This window comes from Tupaia chinensis, unplaced genomic scaffold (genome assembly GCF_000334495.1).
Source record: "Tupaia chinensis unplaced genomic scaffold, TupChi_1.0 Scaffold000320_2, whole genome shotgun sequence".
Taxonomy (NCBI): Eukaryota; Metazoa; Chordata; class Mammalia; order Scandentia; family Tupaiidae; genus Tupaia; species Tupaia belangeri.
Window position 1 is genome coordinate 57,512 of NW_006159814.1, and position 21,012 is coordinate 78,523.

Genomic DNA, 21,012 nt, shown 5'->3' on the forward strand with positions numbered 1-21,012 from the left:
TTCCTGCTGGGGAGGGATTCCTCACTTTCCCTCTATCCCTCCTCTCTTCAAGTGAGCACATATGCCTGAAGCAAAACTTCCAAAACAAACAAACAAACAAACAAACAAAACTGCAGTCCTTACTAAGATCCTGGATTTTTGGCTTTAAATGAAGATTCTATTAAAGACTTGTAGAACCCTATTTGAGGACTTTTATAGCTGTTTACTGGGCAATTCAGGCAGGGTTAGAATAGGGAATGGTACCCCTTTACCGTCCTGCTGGCTTCCTATCCCGGTTTTACCTCTAGAAGGACTGTTTGAGTTTTGAGGCCAAGGTCCCCAACTGACTCTCAACACACAGACAGTTCTAGAAACATCAGATCACTGGAGAGAAGAGAACCTCCCAAAGTATCATAGTACCTCTTCAGTGGTTTCTGGTTAGAGCCAAGAATTGAGGAATATCTTCAGACCCTTCCCTTCCCAGATCTTTCCTTCCCTTCCCTGCAAAGGCCCCCAAAACCAACCTGCCTGGGCCAGCTAGTCTCAGGGTGGCAGGCCAAGAGCTAAACAGGAAGTGGGTTCATGGAACTCACAGGTCCTGCCAACTCAGCAAACTCTGGCACCCACCATCCCTGGTCCCACCCCAGCACAGATGAGGGATGCCCTGAGCTGCTCCTGCCTCCTATGCCTGCAGACAGAGAGACACCAAATTCCTCAGCCTTCTGTGAGAACTGAAGTCAGTGAAAGGTCACAGGTGTCTGCCCATGCCAGCAGGGAAGGGCGGTGGCAGGAGGCAGGAATCACTTTAACAGCCACAGCCGCCCACCCAGACAGGAAAGCCAGGGCAGGTGATGATGGCGGCAATGTCTGTCGCAGACAAGGGTTTTCTCAGCACCTAGTAGAGATGTTGCAACTCCTTATTAGGGCACTGGGTAACCAGCAAGGAGTGAAAACTACATACCCACTTCTTGGAGTTCCAGGTGAATAAAGGAAACACACGAACAAACTGTTCTAAAAAGACTTTTAACTTAACAAAGGTCCTTTATTTCAATCTCAGTACCTAATTCTAACTATACACCCCACTAATCTAGCTCTTCATTCAGGGAGCTGTTGTCTTGCCTTTTTTTTTTTTTCTTTTTTAAGCATTCCACTAAACCACCAGGGAATCTAAAAAATTATTTAAGAGAATGTGGCATTAGCAACAATCTCTAAGGAAACTGAAATGCTGAGAGATCAGGTTGCAGGCAGGTTAAGCAAAGAACGAATTAATTTTGGAGCTGCGTGCATTAACATGTAAACATCTATTTTAAAAACATACATTTTAAGTGATACAAAATTAAATTAGGATAGAATTAAATTAAAAACTAATTTAATGAAAGACTGGCTCTTTCTTGTTAGCACTGATTACAGGATACACTTAATTATGTAACAGGCTTAATAGATAATAGATGCCTTGGGGCCATTTGTACTAGGTACTAAGCCTAAAAGTAGGTTGGGCTAGGGACCAGCTGTTGGCCTAATGGCTATGTCACTGAACTCCCATGTAGTCAACCATGGTTCGAGTCCAGGACCCAGTGGCTTAAACTCATGCCAGGAGCGTGTGCAAGCCCAGGATCCCAAGAGGATAAGGGATTGCGGTGTGGCCAGCCTCCCTTGTTTTCTATCTCTCTATGTCTTTCTGGCAAGCGCATGTACCCTATAGCAAAAACCTCTTTTAAAAAAAAAAAAAAAAAAAAAAAAAAAAAAAAAAAAGGAGGGGGGGGCAACACAAGGCAGGTTGGGCTAAAAGCCTTTGCATCCACAGTTCCCAAAACATTTCAGAGTCTTCACTGGTGCCTTTGTTTCACAGGCTGGAAAGGATCTCAGCAATCAGCTAATTGGGAGCTCCCACTCTACTGATGGGAAAATCAAGGACCAAGAGATAGTAAATGAATTTCCAAGGCCATATAACCAGTTAGAAGACTCCAAAAACAACAACAACAGAAAACCCAGTAACGCAGATTCCCTGACTTCCAAACTAATGTCCCTTCTTCTAAATCATTCTAATAGTGATTTCCCAGGAACAAGTCAATTTCCAAGTAAATATGAGAACTTCTTTCAATTAAAAAAAAAAGTCCATTTAAGAAATAGACTTCTAATACAGCTCAAAGCACTTGACTTTTTAAAACGTATTTTTAAGATTTTATGTTTACACAAGATCCATTTGAAATTCAGTGTAGTATTTTGCCAGTCATAGTTTCGGCAGATAAAGCCCTTTTTTCTCTGCTCATCTGTGCTACCACAGGGCTGAGTAGTAGAAGACAGGGGCCAGTCTGGGCAGGATGGGCATGGGGGTGATAGTGCCCTGACCAGAACAAAGGGTAAGACTCCTCCTTCCACAGCCACCCCCTCCCAGGCTCCTAGGCATGTGTGGTGCAGATGAGGATTCCAGGAGAAGCAGGTGCAAGTCTGTGGAGGCCCACATCCTCCTGTGGCCCTGCCCTGCTGCCTGCCTTGCTGTCCCTATAAGGCCTTCTGCAGGGCGAAGCCCCCACATGCTCGGAAAGACATGCCGTATGTGCAAGTATTCTCCCCTCCACAAGGAGGGCCTGGCTGGACCGCTGCACAGATGTGGCCAGATGGGGAGAACAGGATTAGAGGTGGGAAAGCTGACGGTCACAGGCACAGCTCAGCAACTGCTGTCACCCAGAAAGATACCTCGCAAGCACTTTTCAGATCCCAGGGAGACAGGGAATGCATTTAGACCCAAGGGAGCACTCAGAACCATAATAATCATGTTTCCCCAGCAACCGGCTAGGGAAGCACATCACGGTCACCTCTTACAGGGTTCTGGTCGCCACTCCTGCAGAAAATGAAGCCCCGGACTGTAACTACTGTGTACTACCTGGAGAAAGGGCCAGGGAGATGTTATGAAGCAGCTAAATGAAAGGGAACTCCATGAGGAAAAGCACCCAAATTTACATGCAAACTGGGCTGTCCTGATACCTAACTGGGATTTAGTAGTTTTTTAGTTTCAATGGCCGTCAGGCTAGGATTCCAAACTAGAGTATGGAATTCCAAAGTTTCTGGGATTCAGAAGGTCATTTCAAAAATTTAATTCTTTGTGACTAGGCATGACGGTGCAGCCAACACCACACTCCATGTCACTGAGGCCACGTGGGGAGGCCCCTGATCCGCATCCCGAGGTTTCCCTGTACACGTGAGGCCAGGTGTGCATGTGGAGACTGTGCCAGGGGTACCCATCTCTCTCTCACAGAGGAAGTAAATAAATAAATAAACTTAAAAAGAAAAAAAAAGCTGAATTCCGCAGATCAAGAATTAAAAAAAAAATCCATCTTGTACTATAAGTTGTTTACATATACAGAAGTGAAATATCTAAAAATTACCTCCGGAGAGGGGCGTTCTCCTCAATATCTTCCAGGGTCTCCAAGGATGATCTCTGAGAGATGAGGCGACGTCTGCAGAGAGAAGGGGAAAAAATGTAGGAGTTAAATTACATTGTAAAGCTAATCAGACATTCCTGTAAGTCTAAAACTGTTCTAAAATTTAAAATTGTTAAAGGGAGAAAAAAAAGAGCAGATGAAAGTTGTCTTTGAGAGGCTGCTACATTCCCATCCCGCAGAGAGAACGCCAGGCCTTCCCTGGCTTGCTCACTCCCGAGGATCTTCTCTGGTTCAGGGCCGCTCAGTGGTGATTAAGGGAGTCACTGACCCTTTTAATGCTGCAATTCCCCGAGAGACAAGGTGCCTCTTACAATGTACAGTCTAATTTAGGCATTGTGTGCAGTCTTGCTAAAGCATTAGGTGATACTGTTAAGGATTCAGATAGTGGCAATCTGATCTGGGTAACTGGTATGCATCAAATTTTAAAACCGGATTCAGCAGCACCTGAAAATCATTAGGATGCAGTATACAAGTTACGGTCTCTTGGTGGCCATGATTTCAAAAGTAACTTATTAGCAAGCAAGAAAGTATTCCTTGGAAGAATTCCTCAGAGGCCAGTAAAAAGAATGCAATACGTCCTTCCTCCCCATCCTTAGTTTCACTCTCCACAGTTTCAGTTACCTGTGGTCAATCACGGTCTGAAAATATTAAGTAGAAAATAACAAAAATAAACAATTGCTAAGTTTTACATTGTGTGCGTCACACTGAGTGGTGTGATGAAATGTCGCATGGTCCACCTCTGGACACAAATCATCCCTTTGTCCTGCGTATCCGTGTTGTCTGTGCACACGACCATGAGACCTTAGCAGCTGCCTCAGTCCAGTTGGTACTATTCGTGGTTTCAGGTATCTGCTGGGGGTCCTGAAATGCACTCTTCTAAAGTAAGGGAGGTGGGGTGGTGGTTAAGGCAGTGGACACTTCCACATGGCCGACCAGGGTTTGAGTCCTGAGTCTGGTGGCTTGCTTTCTCACTTCCTCTCTCTGTCACTCCCTCTGTCTCTCTCTGGTCAAATTAAAAAATAAATGAATAAATAAAATTTAAAAAGTAATTATTTTTTAAAAAAAAATAGGCAAGCATCCTAAGTGGATTCCTTAAAAAAAAAAAAAATTAAATTAAAAAAAAAAAAAAACAAAAGTAAGGGGAGTCTACTGTATGCAGTATGATTACACAAAACATTAACTCTCCCAGGCTGCTATAGAAAACCACCTGCTAAAACCTCCTCAGTCTAGTTTCTTTTGCCAGGCTGAAATAAGAACAGGTCCTAGTTAACTAAGACTCTTGGGTACGGGGCAGGGTGGAGTGGCAGTCAATAAATCCATCTGAACAAAGACGATCATTTCAAAGTGTAAGCTGGTGGAAGGAAATGGAAAGTTTGATTGGGTCTTAACCTTACGAAATGGGGTGGGTGGGTGGACAGTGGTAAAATACAATGCTCTGCAAGGTTCACTCACATGGGAAGGTTCTGAGTTCACGTCTGGAAGCCTGAGTGTGATGGGCACATGCGTGCTCATGGACTGGGGCTGGCTGCAGCGAGGAGTGGGTGGCGGTGTCAAGACCCTGTTATGGGTGCTGTCTCTCTCCCCCTTTCTCCCTCTGACTCTCTCATTCATAGGAGTATCCATAAATATTTAAATATTTTAAAAATGGAAGGGTACTAAAAATATGAAGATACGTCTATTTTCAGTTATAGATGACAAAATTTAGGTTAAGAACATGCCATTAGAACCATTTTCTTAAAGAATGAAACAACTTTTTTTGTTTTGTGGTAGTTTTTTGAGGAGGATTTATGTGTACTTTTTGAAGAACTAACACCTTTCTCTTCGTGTTTTACTTTTTTTTATATTTTTATTTGCTACAGAGCACATGCACTTGTCAGAGATGGGGGCGGAGGGGAAGAGAAAAAATGAGAAATATCCCCCAGGGGGAATGGCCGCACCAGTCTCTTCTCCATTTTCCTCTCAGAATTTTGGGGACACATGCACACAGGCCCAGTGTTCTTCAAGTCACCGAATCTGGGACTCAAACTGGTGGACAGCTGGCTATATGAGCAAGCCACTGGCTGGCCCCATGTTTAACTTTTATAAAAGAAGTAGGAAGGTCATTTTTGTAAACTCACGGACTTCATCAATTTTTCAGGAGTATTTCTAAGTCTTTTTTTAAAAGAATGATTTCACTTTATTCATTCATTCATTTTTTAATTTGACCAGAAAGACACACAGAGAGGAGACAGAGAGAGAAAGCAAGCCACCAGGTCCAGGAGTTGAACCATGGGAGAGTCCAGCGCCTTAACCACCATGCCCCTGCTGGTCCCTTTCTAAATCTTTTGATATTCAGATCCTTTTGAAAAATACTCCTCATACATCCTTCTTTATTTTTCTTCTCCAAGTATAATTTGTCTGGTTCTATCAGATCCTCAAGCATCAACATACGTCAATTACATAGTTCCCAACCTCTCCGTCACTGTCTTCATGGAATACTGGATCTCCTATAGGATCTGCAGTTTACACTGAGCTAATTTCCCTTACCAAAAAATTACTGATTCCCAGCAGTCAGCCAGAGCTGCAGGAGAGACACCGGTCTTATCAGGGAACAGTGCAGAGGGGAACTGAGCAGTGGGGATCTGATTGTTCAGGTGGCCAGTTCGTCCGTAATCGGGACTTCCCTGGTGCAGCACTGTAACTCGGGACTCAGACTGCCAAGACCCGTGACAGTCCTGTAGACGTGGCTTGGAAGCATCCATGCCATCAGTTGAGGCACAGCATTCCCCGACCCCCAAGATCTCAACTAATCCTGAGGAAAGCTGGCAGTGGGCCGGCCTCTGCTAGTACTGGGTCTGGGGCAGGTGCCCAGTTAGGTGCATCCTGCCTGCGGTAGCTCTCACGGCAGGCACCCACTTTGTCCCTCCAAAGGGTAGTGTAATTTCAAAATGGAGTACGCCTAGGTACTAGAGTCAGATAGAGTTGGTTCCAGTCCTGGGGTCCAACTGTTTTAGAGCCTCAAAAATACCTTAATCCTTGAGCTTGTATTTCCTCATCTATGAAAGAGGAAAACAAGTAACTAAAACACAGACAGATGTAAAGACCTTAGAACTCAGCCTTTTTAATGAACCAAAAAATGGACAGACATAAAGATCTTGGCACATGACCATTTTTAATGAACAATAGCTGCCAGTCTCTGATCAACACTGATTTCTTTCACCAGAGCGGCACCCTGGCCTACAGCCTAGCTCAACTGACTACGGTCAGGCAGACTGTCTTAGCTCAGGTCCCTACTCTAGTCCCAGCCAGTGACAGGGTCACCCCCAAATACCTTGCTCCTGAGCCCACCTGAAACACCTATACCCACTTAAGTGCGAGCACAAGGCACATTTGCCGGTGCACTGGCTCTGGTGAGGAGTGCCTCCCAGGCCTCCCTGCTCTGGTCTCACTTAGCGCTCACTTAACACCCAGGTGGTCTCCCCACAGCCAGAGGCAATGATTACAATATTTACTACATGTTTTTAATTCAAAGGGAAATCTTAATTAAAGCAGGCCTGAACTGTCACTAGAGATAACTTATAACCACAGGCAGACACAAATGCACAGGCTTCAGACGCCGGAAATCTCAACAAATTCTGGTGCCCAGATTCATACTTCCAGTTTCTAGAATTATAAGAAAATTAATTTTGCTGTTCATATGCCACCCAGTCTGTGGAGTCTGTGGTACTTTCTTTCTTCCTTTTTTTTTTTTTTTTTTTTTTTAAATAGAGGTTTTTGCTATAGGGTGCTTGCACTAGCCAGAGACAGAAACTGAGAAATCACCCCCCCAGGGGGGACGGCCATGTTGCAATCCCTTCTCCTCCATTCTCCTTTCCGGATCTTGGGCACACACGCACACCCGCCCAGCGTGAGTTTAAGCCACCAGGTCTGGGACTCAAACAGCGGTCAACTACATGGGAGTCCAGCGACATAGCCATCACGCCAACTGCTGGCCCTCAAGTCTGTGGTACTTTCTCATAGCAACCTGAACTAAGACACACATGTATACAGAGAAACATGCTCATACATACAAACACTTCAGGTCAGGATTCTTTAAGATTTTTTTAATTTTTAAGGTTTTATACTATAGGATACATGCACTCGCCTGAGAGAGAGAGAGAGAGAGAGTGAAAGTGAGAATCACTCCCGGGGGGATGGCCATGCTGCAATCCCTTCTCCATTTTCCTCCTGGGATTTTGGGCAGGTATGCATGTGCACACACACACCCAGGGTGATTTTGAAGTCTCTGGGTCTTAGACTCGAGCCACAGTTGGCCACATGGGAGTCCAGCACCGTAACCAGTATGCTACCTGCTGGACCCCAGGTCAGAATTCTTAAAGGAAAAATAACCTTTAAGGTTATTTAAAGGTTGCTTTAAATTCAGCAGATAGACTCCCCTCCTTCATGAAGAGAACTAATCAGCTTATTCTTTAAGATGGTGACACAGAGTTTGGAAAGGACCACCACTGGTCACATAAAGAAACCACCATATGGTGCCATGAAACCAAGATGTGACACCTGCCCCACCTGAGGCCTGGACCTGGATCACTGCTGCTGTGAACTGCTGGTAACTCAGTGATGCTCGCTTCTGCCTGTGCCATGCTAGATCCTTCCAGGGAGTGCAAGAACATCCTCCCCTGCCCCCACTGTCTCCTGGGCAAGCCTGTAATGGATGAGAAGACTAAGGGCAGGCAAAGGCTAAGGGCAGGTGGCCAGCCTTAACCAGTCACTTTTCACCCTGTAATTTGTCTCATAACTAAGCCTATTACTATGCAAATTCCTTATCACAGGGCACAGTTAACAAGAAGTCTGCATACTTTAATAACTGGTAAAATATACTTAGCCTTAGACCAAAATAGCATGCCACCTTATTAACCAAGCAGACATTCAGTAATTATGGTGCAAAGTAAAAGCATTATGTGCTGACATCATCGGATAGAGTGTCTCAGTCTAGCCCCCAGACTGAGTTATATGGAGGTTCTCCGGTCTTGTCTGACCATTACGAGTTAGGTCCTTCCACCCTGACCATACTTTAGAAGCCAACATGGCTTGCACTTAATGTTTATGCATGTCAGCCTTCTGAAAGGCTCATTTAGAAAAACTCAAATCAACCCCTTAAATACTTGATTGTCTGAGCAAGGAAGTCATAATCCATTACATGACACAAGTGCACAGCTAGAAATACCAACCTGGACCAAATGAATGCAAACATCATTCAGGGACAGTAGTTTGCCTATGGGTGTAGATCTTTTTTAGAAAAATTATTTTTATTTAACTTTATTTATTTGCTTATTTTAGAGTGACAGAGTGTGTGAGAGAGACAGGGAGAGGGAAAGTGAGAAAGCAAGCCGCCAGGTCCAGGACTCCAACTGTGGTCGGCCATATGGGAGTCCAGTACCCTTAACCGCCATGCCACCTGCCAGCACCTGTGAGTGCAGATCTTTATGTGAATGGGACATAGGCTGGTCACAGTGGAACTGTTATAATAAAACCACTCACTTTGAAAGTTTAAGGAATGGTCACTAGGAGATGAAGAGAAAGAAGGAAATCATACCAATAAAACAAGTGTTTGGGGTAACAGAGGACGGAGGGGCAGGACCCAGGGCCAGCATTTCTCAAGTGTCTTAAGTACAAAAGGGCCACTGGCCCTAATTTCAGTACCCTCCAGAAGAGCACTGATTGAGCAGGGAGCTCACTGTTCTCCCAGCAGGGTCATCATGGGGTCCACTGGATCAGGCCAATCCTCTTAAGGAGTTACCTGAGGCAACAGCTCAGCTGAAAGGACAATGTGAGGCAGGAAGTGGGTACCACATGGGGAGCACCAGCCCCAGTCTTAGGACACCCCTCTGGCATGGACAGTGACCCCTGGCATAAAACGAGGAAGGTAGGTTGAGTCAATGTTATCAACCTTGGCTGCATGTTGGAATGCCTAGGAAATATTAGAATTATGGGTGCCTGGGCCCACCTCTGGAGAGTCTGACTTCTTGATCTGAGTGTGGCAGGGTAAATACTTTTTTTGGAGGGAGAGGATTTTGTTTGTTTTCGCCCAGGGGACTTCCAATGAGCAGGACAGCTGAGTCCCACTGAATCAGGTCATCTCCAAGGTCCCACTCAGGTCAAAGGTGGATGAGAATCTACTCCTAACATCCTAATGAGTTATCTCACTTTCTTGCATGAGCAAACTCAGGATGGAAATAAGCATAAACAGTCCCCATATAGTAATCTGTCCTTGAATGAGGCTCTCACAAGGTTCAACAAGCGTAAGTAAAGGGAGCTGTTTAGCCTGGGAACTGAACCTAGGGTGAGAGCATGAGTAGGTGGATGACATACAGGGACTTCAGAAAGTTTGTGGAATTAAAGTAGAAGTTTGTCTTGGTGTAAAAAAATTGAAATCCGAGTACAGTTTACTCATAATATGAATTTTCAATGAACGTTTTATAATACATGCAGAATCAGATGAGCAAGCTACTGGGTCATCAGGAAAGTCGCAACATTTTTGCATAGAAAAACACATCATGACTTCCCGAATACCTCATAGTTCTGTCTCCTCTGGGAATGAAATAAAAGCTCTTAGAGCAGGAATAAGCTTGGTGAACCCCAAGGCCAACATCTCCCTACTCAGAAGAAGGCAGTTTCCTATCTGACTCTAGTTTCCCCTGTGTAAGAATCCTTCCTGGTTGCAAGTTGGGCCACTGCATGGCAGTTACCTCCTCAAGGGTGTAGAGGAAGTGAGGGCATTACAGATCCTTCAGTTACACAGGTGAGCAGTGAGCTGAGGTCATGATTACTTCACATCTGTTCAGACCATTGTCGTGACAAAAGAAAGCATAAAATAACTTACTAATACCCACAAAACACCCAGTTTGTCATTTATTTGCTTTGGTACCGGTGTCTTTCTCCTGCAGAGCAGTTCTTTCCACCCCAGAGAACAGATTCACACTAGACAGTGAGCTGCTCAGGGGGACCATGCCCTCCCCGCCTGCCATCCCTAGGGAGACCCATACTTGGCAAACAGTAGGTACTTGACCATGGCTGGCTGAATAAACCATTGCATTTCCATCACCAGGTGGCAGGTACTCCTGAACTTTTCCAAGGGAATGCCCTTCTATTCAGTTCTTTTCAATACACCATTAGTAATGGACCTTCTCTATTTAATACAGAAGAATTCCCAATCTGGTCAACAGAACTCAGAAATCATCTCCAGAGGGGGACCAGCAGGTGGCATGGCGGTTAAGGTGCTGGACACACCCACATAGCTAACCGCGGTTCACGTCCCGGACCTGGAGGCTTGCTTTCTCACTTTCCCTCTTTTTCTCTGTCTCTTTCTGGTCAAACTAAAAATAAATGAATGAATAATAAAACTAAACAAATAATTAAAAAAAAAAAAGAAATCATCTCCAGAGGACTGGTCCTACCAAGCAGTGGTAAGCACTGTGCAGGCAGAGCTAGATCCTATATGGCTAACCACAGTTGAAATCATGACTCTGGTGGCTTGAAAAACACACTGGGTGCTTGTGTGTGTGTGTGTGTGTGTGTGTGTGTGTGTGTCTCAAATCCTGATGGGGTGAAGAAATGGAAGAAAAAGGATTGTGGTGTGACCATCCATTCCCATCAGGGAGCTTTCTTGCACATATGAACACCCTCCTCTAGCAATTAAAAAAAAAAAGAATTACTAACTTTGTTGGGGCAATAATGTTAAGGTAGTTAATTTTACAAAGAAAAAAAATTAAATGTAAGAAAAAAGTTCATCTTCAGAAACTTCTCAATATCTCAATTCAAGGTTACAGGGAAGGAGTCAAGGCTGAATAGGAAGAAGCCCCACCTCACTTGATGGGGAGAGCCTCCATCTCTTAGCCTCCCTTCCTGACAAAGCCTCAAAGAGCCCAATCTGGATCCAGTAAGAAGAGGCTGGAGGGCACTAGCTCAGAAGGCAGAGATGGCCTTTCTGGCAGTCAGAATACCCCTCTGTATGAGACCTCACACATTCTGTGCAGAAGTCTGCACACCTGGTTCCGGTATCTCACATCACAGATACATCCCTTTGCTCTGGAAGCAGTGTTCAGATACATGCAAAAGATGGCCCTAAAAAGTAGGGTAAAAATCTGCAATTTGTAACCAGTTTACTACGGAAGTCCTACTTTAAAAAGCTCTGAAGTGAAGAACTATGTATAAACCAAAGAATTATACTATCATTTATATAGCTTTTGTGAAAATGCTGGTTTTCAAATACGAGCCTCTCAGAGCAAAATGCACCTCCATCAACCCACTGTTACTCCCTCCATTTCGCTAACAGAGTTTTAAGTTGCTGAGGGCCAATGCACCATCAGCTTGCTCTCCATATTCAGCAAATAAGTTATGATTAACATTGTTCATGAGTTGGCAAACTTGAACGCCAAGATTCCAGCTGCTCCTTAGCAGAAATCAAATCAGACTGTGCTCACTTAAGAAGCAAATTGTTTCTGCACCAGTACATATGTGTTCACAGATGAAGAAAGAACTGTCAGCTGTCACCTAATAGAAGCTACAGAGAGACTTAAAGCAAAACGGATCTTGCTTCGGCCTGAGGATGCATTCATTAGATACATGCTTTCTTTTGTCTTCCACAGATCTAAGGTTTTGTCTAGCAGCAAAGGTATTGATGAAATTAAGTGTGGCCCTTACTTGCTCGCCTGGCAACAACCCTTGTTAGATAATGGAAGAAATCCCCAAGGAGAGCCATGAATCTGACATGTCAGTGACATACTGGTCCCCAAGCCAGGGTGACCTGCAGAACACCTGGTCTGGATCAGTCAACCCGATGCCCACCATGCCTCTAAGCACAAGGCACAAAGCTGGCTTGCTTAATGCAAGGAAAATCTCACCCCAGCTCCAGCTAACATAACTAAAGCCAGCTGTATACCCAGAATTCAGACCACAGCAATTTAAAATCTCTTCCTGGGAAAAGGGTGGTCATAGGGTCTTCCTTGTAAAGGAAAAACAGGATTATCTTTAAGAAAAGGAAAAATAATCAGATTTTTTTATTTAAGTAGGAAAAAAGTCTATAAAACTGAATTTGAATCAGGCTTTTTTTTTCCTTTCTTTTTTTTTTTTTTTTTTTTTTTTTAACATTTCCAGCTGATAAATCAGATGAAAATCAAATTAAAATCAATAAACCAAGAGTAAGTCAATCAGCTTGTTCAAATAAGATCTGTTTCTACATTTTTATAGGCAGGTCAGGAAAGTGACTCTCTAAATGTTTACAGAGAATACAAAAGCTTGTTGGAGTTTACTTCTGTTTCAAGGATTCTCATCAGACTTGCCAAATCCTGGAAAACCAAGGTGTGAGGTCATCTCAGGCTCTTTGGAGCAGAGAGACCTGTTGCCAGGATTGAGTAATTGGCCAGGCATTCATTCACCCTCGCAGATACCCCCAAGTCTACCCTGCCTACTGCCACCCTGCTAGTCTTATGAAATTCCATCATGTCAATCCCTAATTTAAAGATCCACAATGAGTCCCTCTGGGAACAAACTCAAACTCTGATGAAGGACACGTCAGTAAGCAGCAGCAGACAAAGCACATGTGCCCATCCTGAAGGTACCAGCCCAGTCTACCCTCCACTGCCCATTGTCCTTAGGGCATCAGGAAATCATGGGATCAGCCCAGGGCCACCAGCTGAGTGACAGTGTCACCTTCTGATTCATGGTCACCTTATCCCAGAGGGAGGACCCCTGCCTTATAGCCGAAGGACACACACAGATCAAACCTGCAGAAGAACAAAACGCAGAAGCAGGTACACTGGTTAACAACAATCAGGATGCAAGAAGGTTTTGCCTTACTGATGAGCAAAGCATTGTCTTTGCTACAAAATACACTAGGTATCTATTTGGTGGGATTAAGGGCATGACAAGTGAAGGTAGGGCCAGGACAGTCAGGGGAAGAAGGGGAGACCAGGAAAGGTAACACCACTCAAAATAAAAGGGCCAATTCCTAGAGAAGAATGGCCCTGTGGTACAATAAGAAGTGTGAGGAGTATGGGGCCAACTCACGTATGCTGTGAGTGGAATCGGGCAGGACTCAGTGAATCAAACCTAGCTGTTCTCCCACTATGGCACCTGCTGGCCCCCAAAGGAGGAATTTCTGGATGCAAGGTCCCCACAGAAGGAGAACCAGCAGAAGCCAGGAGACAGACGAACTCTCAACCAGATGGCTAGGGTCAAATGGAAACCCCAAGAACCAAGTGGACACACAAAGAAGAGTGGGGCTGAGGACATATCTGCAGCATGATGGAACAAACGTGCGTGCGTGCGTGTGTGTGTGTGTGTGTGTGTGTGTGTGTGTTTTACCTGACGGCAGAGCAACAAGCAGTGCAGGAACACCTGCAGGGCTTACCTGGGGAACAAAGGTACAGAGCTACCTCCTTAGCTGCTGAGCAGAACCCATTCCTGAGCCTTCAGAAGAGAGCACTGAGATCCACTGATGGAGCCCAGTCCCCATGGGCTCCAGCCTCCTTGGGGAGCCTGTTTATCCTGAACCCTCTTCTCTACTTAGCATGGGGCCTTGTCCCAAATACCCCAAGCTTGACTGTGGCCTGAGCACTGGCCCTTGTCTTTCTTCCCCAATCACTGGGACTTATTGGTGCTTTGGAAGAATGCTTTTACACAATGAAGACTTTTCAAGCCAGATACACAAAATGAGGAGCCAGATGACAGCATAGTGGTAAAACAGTGCTGTATGAGGCTGACCCACATGTGAAGGTTCCAGGTTCACATCCAGAGACCTCCCTGAACATTCCAGGAGCACACATGCCCATGATCAGAGCTAGCTGGGAGTGGATCACAGCATGAAGACCCTGCTAGAGGTGCCAGTTTCTGTCTCTCTAGCTCATGAAAGAAAATATAAACAACAACAATAAAAAAAAAAAGAAAAAGAAAAAAGTAGCAAAAGCAGAATGAGGAACCTTCTGTGACTAGCTCTAAGGGTGTAGCACAAGGGCTGGAGATGGATGGCAGAAAGTCAGCCCTGCCTGGAGATGAACTCCTCTCCTTGACTCCCAGGTCCTGGAAAGTAAGACTTCAACAGAGCTAATTTTTTTTTTAAAAAGATTTATTTTATTTTGTTATTACTTGATTTGATAAGAGAGAGAGGAAGGAAAAGTGAGAAAGCAACCTGGCAAGTCCAGGACTAGAACTGCCGTCAACCATATGGGAGTCCAGCGCCTCAACCACCACACCACCTGCTGGCCCCCAAGGGAGCTAATTAGACCTGCAGGGAGTCAGGCACCTCCTTACTTCCAAGCTATGATTTAACAGGACTGGTAGGAAGCTGCCTTCCTAGAAAGATACAGCATAAAGGCTCCCCAGAGCCCTCCCTTGGTTTCCAGCTTGACCTTTCTCCGTTCTGAAGAGCCTTTAGCAGAAATGGATTCTGACAGCTAGGAAACAGCATGCCATTATTTATAGCAGATTTGGGGATTGACGGGGTTTCGTAAATCTTTATCTGCCAGGAGTTTCTCCAGATCAATGGTGGCCCACACTCACTAGCAGTTTATTATAGACACCAAGATTGACGCATCCTCATCCAGCCAGCTTCAAGCAACAGCATCCTTTTTCCTACCAGGGGATTCCAATGATCTGATTGTTTTCTGGAAGCCTTTTTGAAAATGCCTGTTTCTCTTTGGCCACCAATGTTTATTCCCTTTATTGAGAGCTGAAGGGGCACTGGGCATAGCTCAATTGCTGGTCTCATAACAAGGGTGTATGGAGTAAGGGGTGCCTCAAGGGTGACCAAATCTTAGTTTAAAAGAAATTCCACGGAGGGGTGGGGGCAGATGGTGGCAACTGTAGTTATGTGACCCTCGGTGAGGCTCACCCAGTGAACGGTTCCAGGTTTGCATCTGGAGACCTCCCTGAATAAGTCAGGCCCAAGTGTGCCCAAGACCCAGGGAAGACTGAGTCGGAGGGGTAGATCACAGTCCTGGGAGCCTACTGAGTATACTCTCACTGTCTCTCTCTCTCGCACGCGCTCTCTCACTCAGAAGAAATAAACACACTTTTTTAAAAATTCAGAATCGGGGCCAGCAGGTGGTGTGGTGGTTGGGGCACTGGACTCCTACGCGGCCAACCGTGGTTTGTGTTCTGGACCTAGTGGCTTGTTTTCTCACTCTTTCTATCTCTCTCAGGAGATGTGCATGCCCTGTGGCATATTTTAAAATAATGATAATAAATAAAATTAATCTTTTTAAAAATTCAGAATCTACTTCTTTCTTTTCCCACCCAAACTGTACCTTACTTGTAAGACACAGTACAGTGCCACCTGTTCTACAAAGCTGCGCTCGACATTTTCTGAATTCCTACATTGGGTGTCTTTACCACATTTTGAACTATGCATATCTAAGCACTTGTAGATAGGTTGACTTTATGATTTTATACTGTCTCTACCCTGACTGCAAGTACCTTGAGGACAGATGACAATGCCTCCCTTCTCTGAAATGTCTTCAATGACACACATTACCAGGTAGACAGTAGGTGTTCAATAAATCCTTAAGCACAACATGAACAACCTGTAACTTCCTAGCTACAGGTGGCCAGGAGGGGTGAGGATGGGTCTTAACAGTTTCCCTGGAGTCCAATGAACATTTCTGTCTGGGCTAGACAGTGGCATAGCAGGAACACAGCATTCTCCGAGGACAATCCACATGATGAGGATTACAATTTTATATTTGAATCTATCATATTTACTTACAACTCAACCCTATTAGAGCAGTAAAGCCATTCTGGTGTACAAACAAATCTGATGTCAGTAAGTATGGAAGACGTTTCTGTCTCAGGTCAATGGCAGCATCGAATGTGTTTCTTTTGGTCTTGGTTATACAGCAGAGATAGAATTCTTTTTGTTGGAGATAAATAGGTGCTATTGTAATAATTTTTAAACACGTTAGGACCCAATCAACCTAATAGATGTGGCAGGTGATGATTAACCGCATAAGATCAATTTACTCTAATGGCACGAGTTAATTAATACATAGTTAATTAAGTAATGCACAGGCATCAGTACGTGAGGCTTTGCTACAGAATGCTATTGAGTTAACAGGGAGATGCTCAAAAAGTTCATAGAACCTTCCCATGTGGATCAACCTCACAGACAGGCACATTTTGTAGCCGTGCCACTGTCTGCCTCCCTCACACACTTTCAGCACACCAGGGTAGAGATACAGTATAGAATCATAAAGTACTTTAATTGCATTTTTTCACAAACTTTCTGAAGTCTTCTTTATTATACCTTAGTTTTAAAAGCACTTAATATATAACTACATATATATTACCTAAGCTCATAAATTATCCCTCAGAATGTTGATGTTGCCCCTTATGATGAACAATTCCACCCCTAGATATAACCTAGGAGAAAGGCAAATATCTGTCCACACAAAAACTAATACATGAACGTTTGAAGCAGCATTATACACAATACTCAAAACATGAAAACCCAAATATTCACCAACCGATGAGTAGATGAATGCAATGTAATAGTACTCAGCCATAAAAAAGGAATGGAGGGGCTGGCAGGCAGTGTGGTGGATAGGGGAGCTGGATTCCCACTTGGCCAATCATGATTCGAGTCCTGGACCTGGTGGCTTGCTTTCTCGCTTTCCTTTTCTCTTTCTGGTGTTCAAAATAAATAAATAAATAAAATAAACAGGGACCAGCAGTTAGTATGTCCCTGAACTCCCATGTAGTCAACCACGGTTTGAGTCCCAGACCCGGTGGCTTAAACTCACGCCGAGCGAGTGTGCATGCGTGCCCAAGATCCTGAGAGGAGAATGGAGGAGAAGGGATTGTGGCGTGGCCATCCCCCTTGAGGGGGGGGGGAATTTCTCGCTATCTCTCTGTCTCTCTCTTTCTGGTGAGCACACGCGCCCTATAGCAAAAACCTCTAAAAAAAAATACAAAATAAAACCAAAACCAAACAACCCCCCCCCAAAAAAAACACCCAATGATAAATGGAAATAAATAAATAATTCTTAAAAAAAAAAAAAAAGGAATGGAGTGCTGAAATATATACTGCTACATAAACCTCAAAAACATGCTGCACCCAAGAAGTCAGAGAAGACCACACAGCATATGATTCCACTCACATGAAGCATCTCACACAGAAAAATCCACAGAGACAGACAGTGAGGTAGTGGTTGTGCAGGGCTGGGCTGGGGGAGGCAGCAGTAGGGAATGACCACTAATGGCCTTCGGGTTTCTTTTCGGGGTGAGGAAATGTTCTAAAATCAGATAGTGGTGATGGCTACATAACTCCATGAATAAAAACCACTAAAGAGTACATGCCTAAGGTTGGTGGTATGAGAATTACACCTTGGTAAAGCAGTTAAAATATTTACATTTGATACATAAAACCTGTGCAGAAAAATACATGCCGAAAAAAACACATGTAATGAAAATGAATCAACCATTACTGGAACTCCTAAAACCCTTGCTGAGATCCTTAAAGCTCCAGATATTAATAACAATTTGAAAACTGTATCAATTTCCTTTTACTAGTGCTATAGAGACAGAGATCGAATGACTTTCCAGGCCAGAGCTGGATGGTGGGAGAACAAGGTAGGGACCAGGTGATCTCATTTTAGAGCTTGTCACATGTGGGATGAGCTGGCCCATTGGGTGGCTGTTTCCAGTCCTCAGAGGGTTAGAGCAGAAGCTAGGGTTGGGCCAGCTCATCAGTTTTGCCTTTTTTTTTCCCCCCCTTTTTGGAGAGGTTTTTGCTATAGGGCATGTGCCCTTGCCAGAAAGACAGAAAGCAAGAAATCACCACCACCCCCCCTCATGGGGTATGGCCATGCTGCAATTCCTTCTCCTCCATCTTCCTCTCAGGATCTTGGGCACACACGCACATGCACTTGGCATGAGTTTAAGCCACCAGGTCTGGGACTCGAACTGTGGTTGACTACATGGGAGTCCAGCAAAATAGCCATTACGCCAATTGCTGGTCCCGAGTTTTGTTGACTCTTAAGCTTATCCTTTAGGTGCCCTGTGCTCCTTTTCAACGATCCTCCCCATTTCCCCCTGCATTGCATCGTGGCACCTGAAGATGAGCCCACACTTGATCCTCTCTGTAGCCCTAAGAACGAGAAGGAAACCTCTCACTGCACGCATCAAAGTATTTTTTGTTTGGAGCTCTGAGACTTCAATTTCTGTAACTTCCTATTTTCTTAACAGAGAGGGAAAGTGAAAAATCACTCCCCAGGGAAGATGGCCATACTGCAATCCCTTATCCATTCTCCTCTCGGGATTTTGGGCCCACACGCACATGCACCCGTTATGATTTTCAAGCTGCCAGGTCTGGGCCTCAAACTGGTCGCTCATGTGGGACTCCAGCACCTTAATAACCACACCACCTGCTGGCCTCAATTACTGCCTTTTAAAAAAGGCTGATTCTGTTTTTCAAAAGGGAGAACCCATGAGCACCTTCAGTCATCCAAGAGAAAACAATACATCATCAAGGGCACTTCTGCCAGTGTCTGTACAGGGAGATTAATTTTTAACAGCTCACTCAGAACCCTTTGAAAATATATTATTAGTGCATCTGCCTCACCACAGACATGATTAGCAGCCAGGGCTCTAATTACAAGGCTATTCAGGAAAGGTTTCCAAAGTGAATGCAGCATGGGAGCTCTACCTAAATATTCACTTAGATGTAATGTGGATCCCGCTGCTATTGGACTCTCTGCGAAAGCTTATTTCAGAGGTCTGCAGGGATCCTTTAAGCCAAGGCTTTGGTGTATACCACACGGTTATTGTGGAAAATAATTCACTCTTAATAACTAGGGAGGTGGGAGGACACCCTGTTTTCAATGTTTTCAGAAAGTGACAGGCTAAAATCAACGCAATCAACTACCATTAGTTTTCTCAAGGATATTTAATGATGTCATTCTTAAAGAAAAGATCCTTAAAATGGGGTTTCTGGGCCTTCCTGGGGTTCTTGGACCAGTCTATAATCAGATGCGTATTTTTGTATGTCCACATGTCCGTTTTCTCCCCTTTTCTAGGGTAGTGTATGGTCCCAAGAAAAGATTAAAAACCACTTCCATAGACCCAGCCTTGATGTCACAATTGGCTGCACAACATTGGAGCCACAGGGAAGCCCAGGCTTAGATCTTGGTCAACCTGAACATGCTTCATACCTGTGATCCTGGCTGGGTGGAAAGTTGGGGGGAGGATCAAGGGTACAGTCTCCTTCTCTCTCATGAAATGAAATACACAAAGAGAGACAGAGAGCAAGAGAGCGAGCCAGTGAGTGAGCGAGCCAGTGAGTGAGCGAGCCAGTGGGGGTTGGGGGAGAGAGAGAGAAAAAGAGAGAGAAGCACACCAATCAATATGTTTATGTGAAAGATGGTGCTAACAGGAATAGCAATAGCATCCAGAAGGGCAAGTTTCTAGATCCAATTCTGCCTGCATGGCGTAAGTAGCCAGCACAAATATTTACTGTGCTAGCTGTTGAGGATACAAAGAGGCATAAAGAAATGTAAGACTTGGGGGACCAGCAGTTGGCGTAATGGCTATGTTGCTGGACTTCCATATAGTCAACCATGGTTCAAGCCCTGGACTTGGTGGCTTAAACTCACACCAGGCGCATGTGCATGCGTGCCCAAGATCCCAAGAGGAAAATGGAGGAGAAGAGATTGCCATGGATGGAATGGCCATCCCCCCAGGAGGTGATTTCTTTCTCTCTGTCTCTCTCTCTCTTTCTGGCAAATGTGCATGCCCTATAGCAAAAACCTCTCAGGAAAAAAAAAAAAATGGAAAAGAAAAGAAAAGAAAAGGTAAGACTTGGTTCCTGATCTAGATGGCTCATGACCTGGAATCGAGACAGGACAAACACCATTCTGAAATTTTAAGACCTGGTCAGTACTCCCAGGCCAGAGCCTGAAATGAAGCTGAGCTCTGAGCTAAGACCGGTTTGGCAGGGAGTGAGGCTGATGGGCTCATGGAGAACCTGAGTTTCTATAGGGACGCAAGCAGTGGGTGGGAGCCCCGTGAGAAGCTGTGGAACCTTTCCCTCTGTTAGATGCAAGAGTTTCACTGTGTGGCAGGGATCTTGGAAAGAGCCAAGATGACAGTCCAAGCAACACCAGAGTAGAGAAGAGGGCCCTCTCTATAAACTGCGCAGACCTCTAAAGATCACAAGGAGAAATAATACTGCTATCAGAGGAAAATGGTGGCAAAATGGACTTTGCAAAGCATTGCCAAGAAATTAAAGCATGCATAGAAATGTGCAGAGCTAATAGTGCATTTCGTGGAATGGCGCCAGACACATGCACGCCTTCTGCCCTTCCACCACCCCGGGAAAAATCTCATCGGCACTAAACTGTCGTTAGACTGTGCACACGGTCATCTGTCCTTCATTTAAGCACCCACTCCACGGTGCTTGGGAGTCAAGGATGACTGGAGCACAGGCCCTGTCTTCAAACCGGTCTGGGGGAGGCACAGTAAGAAGTCATCATAAATACCTGAGAATGCTGGGTCATGTGAAAAAACAAAACCCTCTGTAAGGGGGACCCACATGGCAAGGTTCTGGGTTTGCATCCAGAAT

At 44.7% G+C, this 21,012-nt stretch overlaps 1 protein-coding gene across 1 annotated transcript in view; it reads right to left on the bottom strand.

The window, feature by feature from the left end:
• CABLES1 (Cdk5 and Abl enzyme substrate 1) overlaps positions 1 to 21,012 on the bottom strand; it is a gene marked incomplete at both ends in the record, with an annotated part of 110,954 nt that overhangs the window by 56,687 nt on the left and 33,255 nt on the right. The window contains 1 exon segment of the mRNA XM_006151593.2: positions 3,366 to 3,437. Within this exon segment, the coding sequence (XP_006151655.2) occupies positions 3,366 to 3,437 (72 nt within the window).